This window comes from Leucopleurus acutus, assembly GCF_964270905.1.
Source record: "Leucopleurus acutus genome assembly, chromosome: 9".
NCBI lineage: Eukaryota > Metazoa > Chordata > Mammalia > Artiodactyla > Delphinidae > Leucopleurus > Leucopleurus acutus.
The window spans coordinates 96,471,165-96,488,443 of NC_139144.1; the positions used below are offsets into that span (position 1 = coordinate 96,471,165).

General features: G+C 49.7%; 1 protein-coding gene across 1 annotated transcript in view; it reads right to left on the reverse strand.

Moving 5' to 3' along the window:
* Positions 1-1,903: 1,903 nt before the first annotated feature.
* DENND11 (DENN domain containing 11) overlaps positions 1,904-17,279 on the reverse strand; it is a gene marked incomplete at its 5' end in the record, with an annotated part of 44,789 nt that continues 29,413 nt past the window's right edge. The window contains 6 exons of the mRNA XM_082847011.1: positions 1,904-3,121; positions 4,788-4,856; positions 5,366-5,516; positions 5,656-5,787; positions 6,690-6,828; positions 11,060-11,213. Coding sequence (XP_082703137.1) covers positions 2,926-3,121; positions 4,788-4,856; positions 5,366-5,516; positions 5,656-5,787; positions 6,690-6,828; positions 11,060-11,213 — 841 coding nt within the window. The 3' untranslated portion in view covers positions 1,904-2,925. The remainder of the gene's footprint in view (positions 3,122-4,787; positions 4,857-5,365; positions 5,517-5,655; positions 5,788-6,689; positions 6,829-11,059; positions 11,214-17,279) is intronic.

The window sequence follows — 17,279 nt, forward strand, 5'->3', positions numbered from 1 at the left end:
CTCCTGAAGAGTCCTAATCCAGAGGACAACTGGACATTGTCCCAAAGGCTGAATGGTACCATCTGCCCAGCCTGCATAAGTGAAAAGTCCATTTCACCAGAACTCTGTCGTACCTTACAGACATCAACAGACCCCAAGCCTGGGTTCTAGGTCCCACAAGGACTCTTGCCACCGAGAGTTTCTTCTAACTTGACTCGGGTGACCTGGCAGCCCCCGTGTCTCAGGTCAGCAGTGTTTCCAAGTTAGGACATGGCTCGCAGCTTGGCGTTAGATCAGGCTTAAAGTCCCCCAGCAGGACCACGCCAGCTGGTACAGTGGGGAGGGAGGGAGGTGGTCCAAGGGTCTAGAGTGACAGGAGGCCACCATCAGTCAGTGGACCTGAGGCCCCTGACCTGCTCCAGAAGGCCACAGTAGCAACAGTAAGCCCTGTCCCTTCTGGGGACAGGGAAAGGGACATTCTCCAAAGCTTCCAAACAAAAGCAGGGGGGTTCTCAGAAAATATTTCCACAGTGACACACAAGCAGGTCTGTGTGGCCTCTAGCTTCTGCCGTGCCTGTGCAGGGAGTCTTGCCTGGTACCTCACCTACGAACTCCCCTTTCGGGGGGACCTGGCAGCAAGTGACGCTGTGGGTGCTGCCCACCTGAGAGAGCCTTCAAACGGTGACCTGTGACCTCGGAAGCAAGAGGCGCCACATCTGCATTCCTGGGGGACGACAGGCAGTGACGAGGGTAACCACAGGGCAACGGCGCGTCGGCCGGCCCAGAAGAGGGTGCTGCACTAGACTCCTGGCCCCCCCGCAGGAAGCTGGCAATGCAGGGAAGAACCAATGCTTGGGTTTCCTCTTCAAGGTCGGCCGAGCCCAGGGTGCGTATGACCTCAGAGTGGCACTGCCTCATGGGTGCACCCCTCCCAGGGCCACCCCCAGCCCAGCCCTCTGCGTGAGCATCGGGGGGACACACAGAGATGCCAGATGGACAGCTGCCTAGGACGGCAGGGAGCTAAAAGGAGCACAGACGCCTGGGCCCACCATTCAAAGGGAGATACAGGAATCTCATCTTCATCCTACTACCTTTACATCAGCACGTCTGAGCTTGGAGTTACAATACCACAAAAACAAAAGCGTTCACACGCAGAAGGCCTCTGGAGCAGAAGTGCTTAAATAGAGTATTCTCCCAACAAATTCCCCAGCTGCACAGAAAGAGGGTCTGCCTGTGTCCTCCACGAGAATCTGACCTTCCCTTTTACGCCCGCCCCCACTTCTGACCACCCACCCCCAACACAGAAAGCCCTGAGCCTTCGGATACCACTAAAAGTATATAAAAGTAACCATAACTTGACCCAAGTTAGAAAGGCCACTTCTTCTCCAGTCCCTCTTCCAGGAAAAAGGCAGTGAAGCTTCAGCTTCTAAACACAGATTCTTTTTTTCTTTTGTAAACACATGTATTACTGAAATGAAGGCTAAAGCCACAGGGAGGAAAAATGTACAGTTTACAATTCAATGCCCAAACTGATTTATATACTTACATAAAAGATGCTACCTTGATTAATCAATGTCTGTGCATTTCCACATGCGAATTTCTTTAGTCTTCAATTCCATGTCAAGGGGCTACAGTGAAAATATTTTTAAATAAAGCAATAAGCCCTATAAAGCTAGTCTTGAGATAAGACATGTGACCCATCTATTTGGACGTTATCTCTGTGTACATTTGCCTGGCTGGAACTTGGTCCCAGACGTGGATATACGGATGGCTATTCCAATAACAGAGCCAGGCAGGAATGGTGAAGGGCAAGAAGTTATTTGTCACCAACAACCCAGGATCCCAAGTCAAAATCCTAAACAGACCCCAAAATACCTAAACGCTACTCCAGGAGCTCGCTTCTCTGGCTAACAGACTGTGGCTGTCTCACCTAAGCTGGCATCCACCGAACGCCCCAGCCAAAGGGAACAGGCAGGGCTGACAGGAGCTGTCTCGGGGCAGAACACTCCGGAGCAAAGCAGAGGAGCTCACTCTCAGGGTTCCCAACTACTTTCCTGGGTGGAGGGACTGCCACGTTTGCTCTCTAACAAACCTGTACATCTCTGGTCCCAATTACGCAGCTCGACAAATGTCGTCTCTGCTAAAGAGAAGTTTGTTTATGAGGGCTCCGAACTGGTACACACTCTTGTTAACATCGGCCCGAAGGAATCTGCCAGCCCGTCCCCAAGAGGAGGGGAGTCAGAGAAAAAGGACGATTACGTGGAGTGGCCACCATTAACTTACTCAGAGAAAAGTTTCAAGGCTTCATTCTACAATTTTAGCTCTCAGGTGACTGAGAAGCAACCTCTCCCTGTCATCTGTCCTTAGAGAAGCTCACACTTGGTGACAGAAATATCCTTTGTCCCTCTTTGAAGTCTCTTACCTACGTGAACAGAGAAAACACAGATTTACTCTAATAAACAGGAAAAGGGATTTGATCCCAAGACTAGACTCCCAGAACTGATTAAAATAACCTTGAAAGGCCACCTGGTCTAGCTTCTGCTTCAGGCAGGTGGACATCCAACGCCACACTGGATGGACAGCTGTCTTATACTTGATACGTCAAGCGACAAGGACCAAACAGACTTTCTCAACAGTCCAGCCCCACGTTTCCAGAGCTCAGCCCGCGCCTGGTGATACGCGGCCTTCGCCCCATCTCCTCAAGTCCCTCAACAAGGCAATGAGAGAATCTGCTTTGATAACTCCTAAGACCAAACCGGCGGCAGCTCTGAAGGCGGTAGCTTTCAACGACCTACAAAACCAAGGTGCTCTCATCTTACCTCTTGGGAGGGAGGAAGGGAAGGAAGGCGATGCAAAAGTTACATTTGTTGGAAGTATAAACAGTATTCCTTTGTGTCAACTTAATTAAAAATCAGGCCATCTGGGGCCTGGGTGAACTCATCCTTCCTATGGGCAACAGGGGTTGTCAATGACCAACATGACATCGATGCCGTAGGCCTCCAGCAGGTCCATGAGAAAGCTCCGGTCTCCTTGGGGGTCTAGACCCATGCCCCGGGCATGCTCAGCCGTCAGAGTTTTGTCTTGACTGGCAGACACCTCCAGTAAAGTCTGAAATATCCGATTGTTTTGCTCTAGGAAAAACCTGCATTCACAAGACAAGATGTGGGAAAGGGAGGGCAGAAAAGACACGAAAGCTCACCAAGTAAGCCGCACGTGGGGAACCAAAACTACACTGCTTTGCTTGATACACTTTTAAATAGTTTCAAATCTCAGACATATCTTTTAAAAGAAGAAAACAGGATAGAAGTTAAACGGTTATTCAAGTGCCGCTAAGGTCAGCAAAAAACTGGCGTTAACCGTGGTACAACGAGCAAAATCTCTAAGCAACTGATGGTCTGACTGCCAACAATTTCTTTTCCGGTTGAGAGGGAGGTCACTAGGGGTTTAAACACAGCTGCAGGGAGACGCCCCGTAAACTTGGTTCCTCTCTTTCTGCTTAGTCATAAAGGGAAGAGAAGGACAGAAAACAAAACCAAAAAAAACTGATAATGCAGTTCTGAGGTCAAGACTTAATGTGAGAAAGTGAAATTCACCTTCAAAGCCCTGGCTGGGTAAGTAGAGCCCGCAGCAGGAGGTGAGCCTTCCTAGAGGCAGAGAAGGGCTCTGAATTGGCTCTCCAGGCCCTGAGGCACCCACACAGAAAAGGTGGAGCTCAGGGGCGCTGCGGCGGGCACGGGGCAACCTGAAGCCAGCCCTGCTGGAGCGGGCAGTGAAGGCGGAAGGGGAGTCAGCCTGGAGGTACCGGTATCGCCACAGCTCACCACCATCTGTACGCAGCTGTGTGCTTTCGATTGCTTTTTTTGTTTTAATTATGCACAGAGCATGATTTGAATGTCACGAACTTAACAGTACTGTATGAATATATGAACTGTAGTTGGAAAAGGCATTAACTGTCTAGACTTTTCAGCTGTGTTCCACAGAGCAAGGTGCCTAGTGCCCAAAGCAGCTCCGGGCGCTCTGGAATGTCTGATTCAATAGACCGTGTCAAGCCTTGATGAGTCTGCTGCTTCTCTGCTCAGTTCCCAGATACTTTTACAGCTAAACAGCATGTATGCATTAGAAAGTACACTTTATTAGAATCAAAGTACTGCACCTTTGTTGAATTATCAAAGCCAATATCAAAGCCAGAAACAGTTCTAACTCAAGTGCTATTCCCCACCCCCATCCCGGGAGGCGGGGTAGGAAGACCAAGCGGAAGCTGGGAAGATTGTTTCTGGTTCAATTCCAATTCTGTTCTTATCACTGAGCACTATTTCACACAGCTGCCTATGAATGGGATCAGCGCTACGAGGCACAAAGGCCATGGCTCCCACCCTGACCACCAACAGCTCTGAAGGAAAGAAATGTCCTTCGCTTCAAGAGTTAAGTTTCTGATTAGCCCATAATACTCAGTTCAAGGAACTGCTCCATTCAAAGGAAGCAATGGAATGAGAAGTCCCTGCATCCCGAGGGACACACAGAGCTCCTACGCAGCAGACATCTGGATGTAGATGCCCAACAGGAAGACAGCTGCGGGGACTCCCATTTTCTCTTAAAAACCTTCCCCTGCTGCTTTAACTTTTCTGGGTCCCCCTAACAGCATTTTGGGGCTCAGGTTGACTCTGTGTGGAGCCCAGCTCTAAGTGCCCTTGGTGGCAATAAAGGGCATCCTTGGGCTGCAGCAGGTAACACGGGAGGGATCCAGGCTAAAGCCGTTAGTGCTAAGGGACCCACGGGGAGGCCCACGACCGCCGCCTGGGCCGACTTACAGCACAAAGAGGTCCTCTTCACAGGGGTTATAATCTCCTTCTACCTCCTGGGAATACAACAGCATCTGCCTGTCGGGGAGGAGATGCCCGTCAGCCTCTGGCGCAGCTACGAGGACCCCAGCGATGGGCTAGGTCACCGGCCAGGCATCTGCACGGGCCACCGCCTCTCAGGAAGGAGGCTGATCCAGAGCGACACACGCATCCTGGCCCCCGTCCAAAGGCAGGGAGAGCAGCAAAGATAAACGGGGCTTGGAGTCCAGGGCTGGTTCTGCCCCTGTGTAATCCCACTCAAGTGACCACCTTTCCTAACTGTCATAAAATAGGGATGAGGTGATGAGACCATTTATTTCGCCACTGATACCAACACGCTCCCTCGGGCCTCACAGATTCCAGAGGCCGCCAGAAAGGAGTCTCCCCTCACATGCCTGCTGCCCATGGGTATGTGCTGGGAGCTTCCTCAACCCCGGCTCCCGGCAGAGGGGCAGAAATGTGCCCAGAGGGAAGGGGCGGCAGGCGGGCTTGACGGGAGCCCCCACCCCACCCCCCACCCCCCGCCGCAGCCCCGGGCTCTGAGCTACCTCTGCTCGCTGAGCCGCCGGTACTTCTCCCGGTCGGCACTGTTGATCTTCAGCAGCGGCTGCAGGCGCTCGTGGTGCGTCTTCACATTCTGGTTGTCCACGTAGACGTCGTACAGCTCCCGCTTCTCCTCAAAAATCTTCTCGGTGGTGCCTGCGGGAGCTGGGCTTCAGGCGGCAGGACCCCGGAGGATGGCCCTACAGGGAACCAGCCCGACGCTGCCGGGAAAAGGAGGGCCCCGGGCGACCCCGCCAGGGATGTGCGGGCAGGATGGGGCGGGCCCCGTACTCACAGGCCACGTAGGACACCTCTACCTCCAGGCTCTCGATGTCGGCCACATTCACGTAGAAGAAAGGCTTGGACTCGGGAACGGTGCCCCCGATGCCGGGCAGGGAGACGTTGGCTAGGCAGCAGCAGCAGTACACTGCGGGGAGACGGCGGAGGTGAGGCCGCCGGGCCCCTCCGGCCCCTCCCTCCCAGCCTGTGGCCACCTTCTCGGAGCTGTCAGCTCCACCGAGGCGCTCAAACCCAACGGACATGTTTCAGTCTGCGTCTCACAAGGCCCTGCTTAGCATTCGGCGCTGGTGACCCTCTCCCTTCTCAGAACTCTTACCCACCGCGACCCCCGCATCTCCTGGTCCCCTCCCCCTCTTCTGACTGCACACCGACACCCCCTCTGCCTTCCGCCTTCGCTGGCTCACCTCCCAGGCCTGCACCTTACACGCTGGCACGTCCCTCCTCACTCACATTCTCCCCAAATGACGGCACCCACCCCCCGGCTATCAGCTCGGCCTCTGTGCCACCCCCAGGTCTGTCTCTGTGGCCCAGCCTGTCCCCCAAGGTCCTGACCCAACTGTAGCAGTGCCTAGAGTACCGCTCGAGAAGGCCTCAGAGCAGCACACACTCGTCACGTCCGAGGTAACTCTGTCACACTGCCCCCCACCTGCTCCTCCTTGGTCCCCCCCCCGGTGGCCTCACCGTCCTCAGCATCCTGGATCCTGCCTCCGTTACGTCACATACATCAGAACCTTACAACCCAGACGCCAGGCTTTGCCAGGTTTCTCAAACATATCAAGCATCCATCCTCTCTGCTTTAACCCAGACCCTTCTCCCTCACCAGACCACTGACGTGTTACCCGATCCGTCTTCCGTACCGCCAGAGTCCACATTCTACAATATTAATCCAACCGTGTCACTCCCAGGCTTAAAACCCCTGAAGCCCTGATATGGCTCAATCCCTTCTGGCCTTGGTCAACACTGGAAAGACTGGGGCAGTTTCTGTTGCAGAGAACTTGGGAAGAGTCCCTGACTTTGGCTTCTAGTTACCTCTATAGCACACGACGCCCACTGGAGGGGGAGAAAATATCAAGATGCGCTTTCGAAGTAAGGCAAATTTCCAAAGGATGAGTATCTGTTCCCCAAAGAACTTAATAAACTGAGACATGCAGCCAGCTGGGTGTGTGATCTGAAAAAATTAAAAGGAGGTGGGAGGGGAATAGCTTGTTAGAAATATTGCAAAAAATATTCAATACAGGTGTATGCTAACCACCCCTTCCCCTGACAACAACGACAACAAAAAAAAGAAGGTACCACCAAACAGATTCAATAAGGGACGGTTACTTCCATGTAAAATGGTATTTTTCACGTTCAAAGTCTTATCTTTAAACTAGAGGTCCATCATTCGACAGCTCCCCTGATACACTGAAGTGTGAGTTTAGGGATCTTATAAACTACTTCAACCGGGGGAAGCGGTGCAGAGGAAGCGAAGCTGGACGTAACTTCTGAGAGTCTCTCCGAGGTGACGGACACCTCAGTGAGAACGTTCAGCTCCCAACACGACTGAGCACCGGAAGGAAGAAAAGGATGCGCTGACAGTGCCGGGTGAGACCCCAAGCGTACAGGGACCCGGCTCCCGTGTGAGGTGACGTTTGGGCACAGATGACAGGTTACCCCACGGGGCTCCCTGACACAAGCCCCCGCACCTAAGCCCACCTCCGCCTCCTCTCAGTGCTGGATGCGAGGACCCTCAACCCTGAGGGTCGCCTCCCGGGACCCTGCCGCCAAGGCACATCCCGGCGTCAGGAGCTCGAGCTCTGACCCAGGGAAAGCTGGGGGCCTGTCCTGCTCTGCCCTCTACTCACAGGGAAGCCTCGGGAAAGCCAGCCAACATTTCGGGCTCTCTTTCCTCATCTGTAAAATCGGGAGACCACTGTCACATCCTTCATCTGGCTAGAAGGACCATTTGAGAAAAACCGTGTGGACCCCTTAGCACGTGGGAAAAGCCACATGCAACAGCCACAACTGTCGCCGACGAGACGTGAGGCTTCAAGCCAGGTGCTCTGTGAGTCTTCTGGAAGGTCACTTTCATGCTAAAGCGTCAGAAGGGACACTGCTCTTCACCCGTTCGGGACGCAGGTGAGAGCACTTCTGGAGGCAGGTGCCACCGGCACCAAGGCCGCGCGCTGGGTGTGACACCTGCCAGCCCCCTGGGGCACCCGCCACCCGAGCCCCGGGGTGGCCGCAGCGCTCCGCCAGGCCCCCTCCTCCGGACCACCCGGGAGAGGGCTTCCCTACCCAAGGCATCGCCCCGCACCACAGCCACCCCCCGCCCCGTGCCTGCGGAAGGGCTGTCCCCCGAGGGGCCCCGCCTGCCCTCTGCCACTCCTTTGCCACCACGTCCCAGCTCTCCGGGAGGAGGGGCAGCGCGCGACCACGGCTGCTCCCTGCATCCAGTCGCACGCTCTCGTGAAATCGCGCATCCTCTGCTTCCCTCCCTTCTCCTGACTCTTCCGCTGAGCCCCTGCCGGCCTCCACCCGCCAACCAGACAGAACAGAGCCAAAGCCCCTCAGGTTCTTCTCAGAGCCCACTCTGCTTATCTTCACGCCCTAAACGTGTGCCTCTCCTGCACGAAGGTCTGGCAGGGTTTTGTCCAAATGTGTCCTGGGCCCTAGAATCCTAGAGTAAACCAGCAGTCCTCAATTCTGCCTGTACTTATTTATTCATTCATTCATGGACACGTGTACCTTCTGGCAAGAAGCACTTCCCACGTGCTCGCTTTGTGCCCTGAGCTAAGCAGTCTGGCTCCCACGATGAACAGGAGGCCAGGCCCTGCCCTGGCACAGGGTACAGGCTGGCGGCAGAGGCGGGTGCACAAGCCCTTAAAGGCCAGGCTGATGCGAGCCGCGACGGTGCGGGGGCGGGGGGACTGCAGGAGGGCGTGCGGAGGCTGCCCTTCCTGGGCCCGGCGAGCGGCCCTCCTCACTTTGGAGAGAGGCGGCCCCGCAGACGGCGCCTCGACCCGTCTCCGGCCCAGCTGCACGGCGCCACCCACATTTCTCCTGCTTTTGCTCCAAGCCGTTTCCCTCCTCGTGGCCTTGCAGCTGCTTCTCCTGACTTGCCCAGTTCCCACCTGTCTTCCCTCTGCCCTTTCATGCCAGGTACGCTCTCCTCTTCCTGTTCTTTCACCATTGCTGGCAAGCCCCTCGGGGTTCACGCTTCGTCCCTCACCTTTCACCTGCAGCCCCCTAGGAAATGCATCTGCTCCTGCGGCTCACTCCCCGCATTTCTGTCTCTCTCCCACTTTCCCATTTCCCTGGAGGAACACTGACCAGCCACCGTTGGGCCTCAGAGAGACTGCGATCCTGCCTTCCTCTCACTTTCCAGGTTTTTTTTTTTTCCCCCTCTGTAATGGTCTTAAATCTGACCTCTACTTTATAAGCTTATTTAAAATTTTTCTTTATGTATGTGTTCACTTTGTAAAAAATTCACCAAACTGTATACTTAAAATGTCTTAACACGTCGCAGGTGCACAGTGCCAGCAGTCTGAGCGCCAGCTGTGCAGCGCCCCTCCTCCAGCTCCTGTGGTTTTGATAACGTCACTTTTCCCTCTTTGTTACTCCAGCCCCAGGAGCACGTGGCAGGCAGCCTCCAAACCCCCAGGGACGTCCCCACCTATTGGTGTTTATGGCCTTATGCAACCCCCTCTTCCTCTTGAGGAACTTGCTTTTAACCACGAGAATATGGCAACATTGCAGGGCTGTGACTTTCCACGGTTAGGTACAAAGGATTATGACTTCCATCTCGCCAACAGTCTTTTTCACTTGTTGGCTTTGATGAAGCAAGCCATCATGTTGCGGAGAGACCCACTGGGGGCAACAAACAGTCCGCAAGGCGCTCAGTCCAACAGCCCTCAAGGAACTCAATCCTCCCAACAACCACGTGAGCTCAGAAGTGGCTATTTCCCCGGTCAAGCCTTCAGATAAGACCCCAACCTTGACTGCAATCTCATGAGAGACCATGAAGAGGGGACCCAGCTAAGCCACGCCTGGATCCCTGACTCACAGAAACAAATATGTACTGTTCTAAGCCATTAATTTGGGGGCAATCTGTGATGCAGCAACAGATAACTAATATAGGGTGGTGCCGCTGTCTGTATCTCTAGTGTTTAGGTTATCTTGTTACCTTTCCGTGCCTCTGGTTTTCCAATTCCTGTATTACCAATTCCCTGTATTGAATTAGTTCGAAATATCTGACATAGTTTGTGTTTTCCTAACAAGACCCTAACTGGTGCTTATTCAGGTTCAAATTCCATGGTCTAGTATTTAAGATTCTCTACAATCTGATTCCAACCTATTTTTCCAATCCTTTCTCTCCCGGCCGGCTGACATTGAAATTCAATCCCAGTCAAACCATTCTGCTCACATCCCACGGCCTTGCCCTGGGCTTTCTCACGCCCACGACCTCACAAAGGCAGTGGAGTGGGCTAAGTGAGCGCTGGCCTTGGCATCGGGCCTGTGTTTACATCCTGGCTCTATCTCCTACTAGCTATAAGGCCTTAACCAAGTCACTGAACCTTTATAAACCTCAACTGGTTTATCTGTAAAACATGGATTTAAAAAAAAAAAAAATCCACTTTAAAGTGCAGCAGGTACTGATAAATAGCTAGCAGAATGTCTAACTCACAGAAGGTGCTGACAAAGTGACGGACCGTGGTCCCCACTGTCGCTCATGCCTTCCCTCAGTCTGGAATTAGCTCCCCTCACTTTCCCCCAGACAAATACTTCAAGGACCAACTCCTCTTGCAAGATGCCTTCCCAGAGTTCTCTAGAACTCATGGCATAATTTCTCTACCAGGGAGCCTGAAATTTCCACTGAAGTATCTTGTGACCACCTGTAGGTGGCGGGAGATGGGAAGGGGGAAGTGCAGGATGGAGGAGGGGGGATGGGGGAAAAAGGAGGAGGAGGGGTGATCTTTGTACCCTCCCAACGCCTAACACTTGGCTGGGCGTGTCGTTAATGGTAAATAAACATATTCTAGTATTTACAAAGTACTTCAGGAAGAAAATACACAATAAAGGAATACCGAAACTACTGTAACTAAGAAATATCTTAACTGCGCAAACGCTTCAGCTTTAGTTCATATGTCTGCCTTTAAACTACCTGAGGCAATCGCTAGAACCAGGAGTCCACCACCGCTGGCCTATCGGTACGGCTCTGCACCATGATGACAGAAGTATTAGAAAGCATGTTAGTTTAAGATAACTTGCCTTATGTTTTAAAAGCATCAAATGCTTAGGTTACAATCCTATTCTATCAAAAGCAGACTTTGGGCATCAGCCCAAGACACAATTTCCTTATTCATGAAAACAATAATCAACAACTGCCGTCCCCAGACCTAAGTCCGGGGCTGACCTACCTTCATCTCGGGGTACATGTACCGGTGGATGGAAGGCAGCCAGTAGACAGGGGGCAGGCTGCCACCTCTCCCCGGACTGGCATGGAGCACCCCCTTCTTGTCCTCGTAGAATGCAGCCAGACGAGAGTAATGTCCCGGTGTCTCCAGCTGGTGTCTGCACGACACACACGCACAGTGAGAATGGCTCTTCCCACAGACCTGCCACTCACCCCCTGGCCCCAAGGGAAGTACTACTTTGGTGGGGGTGGGGAGGGCAAAGGCCTGGATAAACTAAAAGACCCCCTTCTTGAGGTCGCCTAGAACGCCTCCTTTGGTGTTACAGAAGCTCCTTATGAAAAACTCTAACATAGGCTCTGAAACTCCCCAACAGTGCTGTGGACGCAATCTCCTCCTCCTGGGAAAGAGGAGGAATTAACAGTCTGTAACTAATGTCTATTGTTCTCGAGCAAAGGATGCTTCCCAGAGAAGGGGTAACTTGGAAGACCACAAATTCCCTGCTTAAAGCTGCTCTTTGTTGAGAAAGCATGCTCGTGTTCTTGCTTTGCTGATACAAAAGAATAAGACGGAAGAGCACCCCTCAATGTCTCAAATAACGGAAAACAATGACTGGATGTCACGAAGGGCTTACAATTTTTGCACCAAGTAATAAAAAGCTCAGAATCTCTTTTATTCCCCAACCTAGTCTGCTTGGGTGGCAGAGACTCGGCTGTGTGTAGTTCTGTCAACTAACCCCCAAATCAAGAAAGCAACATTGAGGCCTTGGAGCATCTGGGCAATGGAGAATCCAATCCTGTCTTCAGGTCAAGCACAGGAGGACCGTGGGTACCATATTGGCACTATGATTACTGACAGCACAATGGGCTGAATTTTAAATGAGGCCATAATCCAGTATCACTGGTGTCTTTATGAAAAGGGGAAATTGCGACGCGCACGCGCGCACACACACACGCGCGCGCACACACACACACACAAGAACACCATGTGAAAATGAAGGCAGAGATCAGAGTGGCGCATCTACAAGCCAGGGAAGAGCAAAGACTGCAGAAGGTAGGAGAGAGGCAGTGAACAGATTCTCTCTCGGAGCCCTGGGGAGAAGCCAAGCCTGCTGACACCTTGATTTTAGACTTCTAGCCTCCAGAACTGTAAGATAATACATTTCTGTTGTTCTCAGTCACCTAGTTTTTGGTACTTTGTTAGAGCAGGTTAGGAAACTAATACAGGGAGAAATAAGAGGCACTAAAACCTTTTTAGTCCATTTACATTTCTTTAGAACCCTATAATTTCTATTCTCTTACACTGAAAAAGAATCAAAATACAGCTTTACTGAGCAAGGGGAGGCATCGCCAGTTACGGCTGGCCCTGGTACAATGATGGCTGAAAGGCAATGGTGCCCCCAACCTGCCACTGCCGGCTTCCTCCAAACACTGACACAAACTCAGATTCAAGATTTGCACAATCCAGCCGGTACCCAGCTGCTCGCCAAACATCTCTGCTCCAAGGGGACGTACAGCTCCTCATGTCAAGGCCACGGCTGCCACTTCCTCCCTGTGAGATCTCGGTCAAGCTACTGAACTTTGCAAAATCTGCTTTTTTTCCCCTCCTTAAAAACACAGATACTAGTAACACCGCGACATCATTTTGAGGTGTAAATGGAGTTAAGCAGAAAATGGGCCTCATATATCTCAGCCCCTCACAGAACACTAGGTTCCTTCCTCCCTAGCACATGGGGCAGAGTCTAGCCAGGTGCACAGGGAGGGTTTGGAAACAGTGGGTAAATGGGGAAGATTCAGGCCAAGCCCCGGAAGAGAACTTAGGGCAAATTTACATTTTTTAAAAAAATTAATTAATTTATTTTTGGCTGCATTGGGTCTTCGTTGCTGCACACGAGCTTTCTCTAGTTGCGTTGAGCAGGGGCTACTCTTCCTTGCGTTGCGCGGGCTTCTCATTGCGGTGGCCTCTCTTGTTGCGGAGCACAGGCTCTAGGCACGCGGGCTTCAGCAGTTGTGGCGCATGGGCTCAGTAGTTGTGGCTCACAGGCTCTAGAGCACAGGCTCAGTAGTTGTGGCACAGGGGCTTAGTTGCTCTGCAGCATGTGGGATCTTCCCCGACCAGGGCTCGAACCCGTGTCCCCTGCATTGGCAGGCAGATTCTTAACCACTGCGCCACCAGGGAAGTCCCAAATTTACATTTTTAAAAAGAAAAAAAAACCATCAAGTACACCCAAGAAAAGATTACAAAAATAAAGTCTCCTCTGAGTGATAGCTCTCTAATTTGGGGGTTCCTATACATTTTGTTTTAAGCTTTGCAAAAGGAGGCAGTCATGTGATGTAATAACAAATGACCTTGGGGGTATGTGTGCTTATAATCATTTCTTTCACTCTTACAAACGTTCACACGCTAGATGGGAAATCCATGGGGGCTAAGCTGTGTCTGACAATTCTGATGGCCGACTTCAGACACCCTTCAGGGATGTGTCAAAGGGATGAAAGCTTGATTACTACAAAATAACAGATAGACAATTAAGTTCAAAGCTGTTTTCATTAGGACCTAATTTCCTTAAAAAGAACTATGGAAAGCATTTTATTGTATTTCTAATACTATGTTTTGGCTACTATTTTCTAGGTTCCTTGTTGATTTGCTTCTGAATTAACTGTCTTACCTGTTTGACTACATTAAACTCTATACTTGAACCAAGATTCTAAAGAACAGCTCACTATTAAGTTAGGGTCTCTTACACAAAAAGCTAGTTTCAGGATCCTGTCCTCTGACAGCCTATACCACTGGCTGATGGGACAGAACAAGGCAATCATATGGAATACAGAACACGAACACAGACATAAATATTAATTGGTAGTTCCCGGATAAACGTTAAACAACCGTTTTATGAAAGCCTCAAATTTTAAACACGATATAGATTTTGCAATAAACAAGATTGATTATCAAAGTGTAACACCAAGATAAACCCAAAGGTACTGAAACAAGGCTGAGAGTGTTGGAAGATAAGCTGGGCTTCAAAGATGATTCAGGAGGAGGCCTTCCTGGTGATCTTACCTACACAGATACATGGATTAAGGAACACAGCCCAAGTATCTATGGAAAGTGCCCAAGAGACATGACAATGTAGAAATGAGAGAGTAACCGGCACAATGTGCGCTACTGACCTGAAGCCACGGGCTCTGGGCCAGATCAAGGATTCCCCTGAAGGACCAGAGACACTGGGGTGTTACGTAAGCCCACAGCCCCTTCACTGATACAACATAAGCTATGTGTCCATGCTGATGCCCACCGCAACTAACCCTCCCTTCCCCACCATACCAGGCAATAATGCACCCAATGTAAGTATCAGAGATGCCCCTGTACAGCAATTACACTTCATCACTCCTGTGTACTCGTTACTGCTCTGCACCAGTCTGTCTTCTGGCCTTGCAAGTACAGAAGAACAGGCATTCCCACTTGCTGCTGGTGCAGGTACAACATGGTACCACCTTTCTGAAGGGTCACTTGAAATCTGTACCCAATTGTACCCTGTATATACCCTGAAACCCAATGATTCCATTTCTAAGAACGAGGCCTAAAGATCTGTATATGGATATGAACAATCATTTACCCGTAAGGATACTCATGTTCACGGTGCTGAAAAATAAGAAACCGCTTAAAAGCCCAATAACAGTGAAACAACTGAATAACCTGTAATCTGTCTGTATACTGAGACGCTATGGAACCAGCAAAATGACGACGAGGACTATCATTATTCACGATCAGTGAAACATTAACGTACCTTTTGGTTAGAAAATTTAGATACTGAATGACCTCAACATTCTTTTTTTTTTTTTAAATTAATGTGTATGCACACATTTATACCTGGTAAAAAGACCAGAAGGATATAAATGTTAACAGCAGATATGTCTGGCTAGTGGGATTACGTTCTTTTTTTTTTTTTTTTTTTTGGCAGTACGTGGGCCTCTCACTGTCATGGCCTCTCCCGTTGCGGAGCACAGGCTCCCGACGCGCAGGCTCAGCGGCCATGGCTCACGGGCCCAGCCGCTCCGCGGCATGTGGGATCTTCCCGGACTGGGGCACGAACCCGCGTCCCCTGCATCATCAGGCGGACTCTCAACCACTGCGCCACCAGGGAAGCCAACATTCTTTTCTTCCCGTTAGCCTTTGTCCATTTTTCAGTCTTCTGCAATAACTCTATGTTAATTTTATATTTAGTCTTTTTAAACTTTTCAATACGGAAAATTTCAAACATAAAGTAGAAAGAAGAGAATAGACCCCATTATCCACCACTTAGTTTCAACAATATTTTATCAATATGGTTACATCTATACCCTCTCCGCCTGCCCACCCACCACTCTCTTTCCTGAAATGTGGTAAAGCAAATCCCTTATAACATTTTACCCATAAGTATGTCAGCATACATCTCTAACTAATAAAGTCTATTTAAAAAATAACATAACCACCACGGCATTATCTTGTCTAACAAAATAATGGGTCTTAATCCAAACTAATACCCAGTCCACTTTCAAATTATACCAACTGTCCCTGAAATGTTCTTTTACAGTAGGTTGTTTGAACATGATCTAAGCAAGGTCAAAAATGTGGTTTAAAATTAATCCTTTAAAATTATATAGTAGTTCTCCAATATCTTCTGATTAATAAGAAATAGTCATAGAAAACACTCTCTAACTAGTGAGATATCAAAGCCAAGAGTTATGGATGAAATACTCACAAATAACGTTAGGATATCATAAGAATAAATATAAAACATGGATTCAGTGTTTTCAAAAATCAAGTCTAGTTAATTTACATAAAAGTCATTGCTGCAGTCAAGTATCACCCCTGCCTAGACCTGGGCTTACATCACTGTGCTTCTTTCTCTTCCCCATACCTTCTCACGCAAGTCCTTCTCTCATGTTATCCTGAGCCCTCTTTAATCACCAAACTGCAAAACCATCCTAGCTATGACTCAAAATCTAGAAGCCATAGGAATATCATCGAACTCAAGGAAGAAGAACATCTGCATGACAAAAAGTAATGTTAAAAGACAAATGACAAAGTGGAAAAAATATCACAAAGAACAAATCTCCATATTACACACAGAACTCCTAGAAATTAATAAGGAAAAAACCAACGATCAAAAAATAATGTAGCAGGGCTTCCCTGGTGGCGCAGTGGTTGAGAGTCCGCCTGCCGATGCAGGGGACACGGGTTCGTGCCCCGGTCCGGGAAGATCCCACATGCCGCGGAGCGACTGGGCCCGTGAGCCATGGCCGCTGAGCCTGCACATCCGGAGCCTGTGCTCCGCAACGGGAGAGGCCACAACGGCGAGAGGCCCGCGTATCGCAAAAAAAAAAAAAATAATAATAATAATAATAATAATAATGTAGCAAAGGCTCAGAACAGTTCACAGAAGAGGAAATATATGTGACTCAAACATGTATGAAGGTGCTCGTCCTCACTCCTAAGAAAACTGTGAATTAAAATTATACTCACGTACCATGTTTTACCAATCAGAATGCCAAAAATCCACAAGTTGTATTTTTGTGTGGACAAGGCTGTGAGGAAACAGCATTCTCTTGCGTTACTGCTGGGCATGTAAAATGGTACAATCTCTATGTAAAGCAATTTGACAATATTAAAATTACAAACACATATGCTCTTTGAATCACCAATTTCATTTCTAGAAATTTAATGTACACATATACTACTCATGTGTGAAATTATACTTGCTCACAGGTATTCAGTGCAGCCTCATAACAGCAAAAGACTGGAAACAACCAAATGTCTATCAGTAAGCAACTTGATAAAGCAAGCATGGTTCCTTTACACAGGGCACGTAATACAACTGTGAGAAACAATGAAGAAGCTCTCCATGTACTAATATGAGAAGAGCTAGATATACTGTTGAATGAAAAAGGCAAGGTGCAAACAACATGTATAACATGCCGCCTTTTGTATGAAAAGAGGGAAAATAAGAATATACATTTGTATTTGTATATAGACGAACTCTGGAAAGATACATGGGAAGTCAGCAGTGATTACTGGGATTACTGGATGGATATGGGAACTGGGTGAAGACTTCGTTTCATGCCAGTGGTTGAGGCTGCCACTCTCTTCTTCCCTTAGTAACAGAACCTTCCAAAATTTAGCTGGTCACGTGGCCACCCAGTTAAGGACCCCATTTCCTAGACTGTCTTGCTGCTATAGGTGTGGCTAG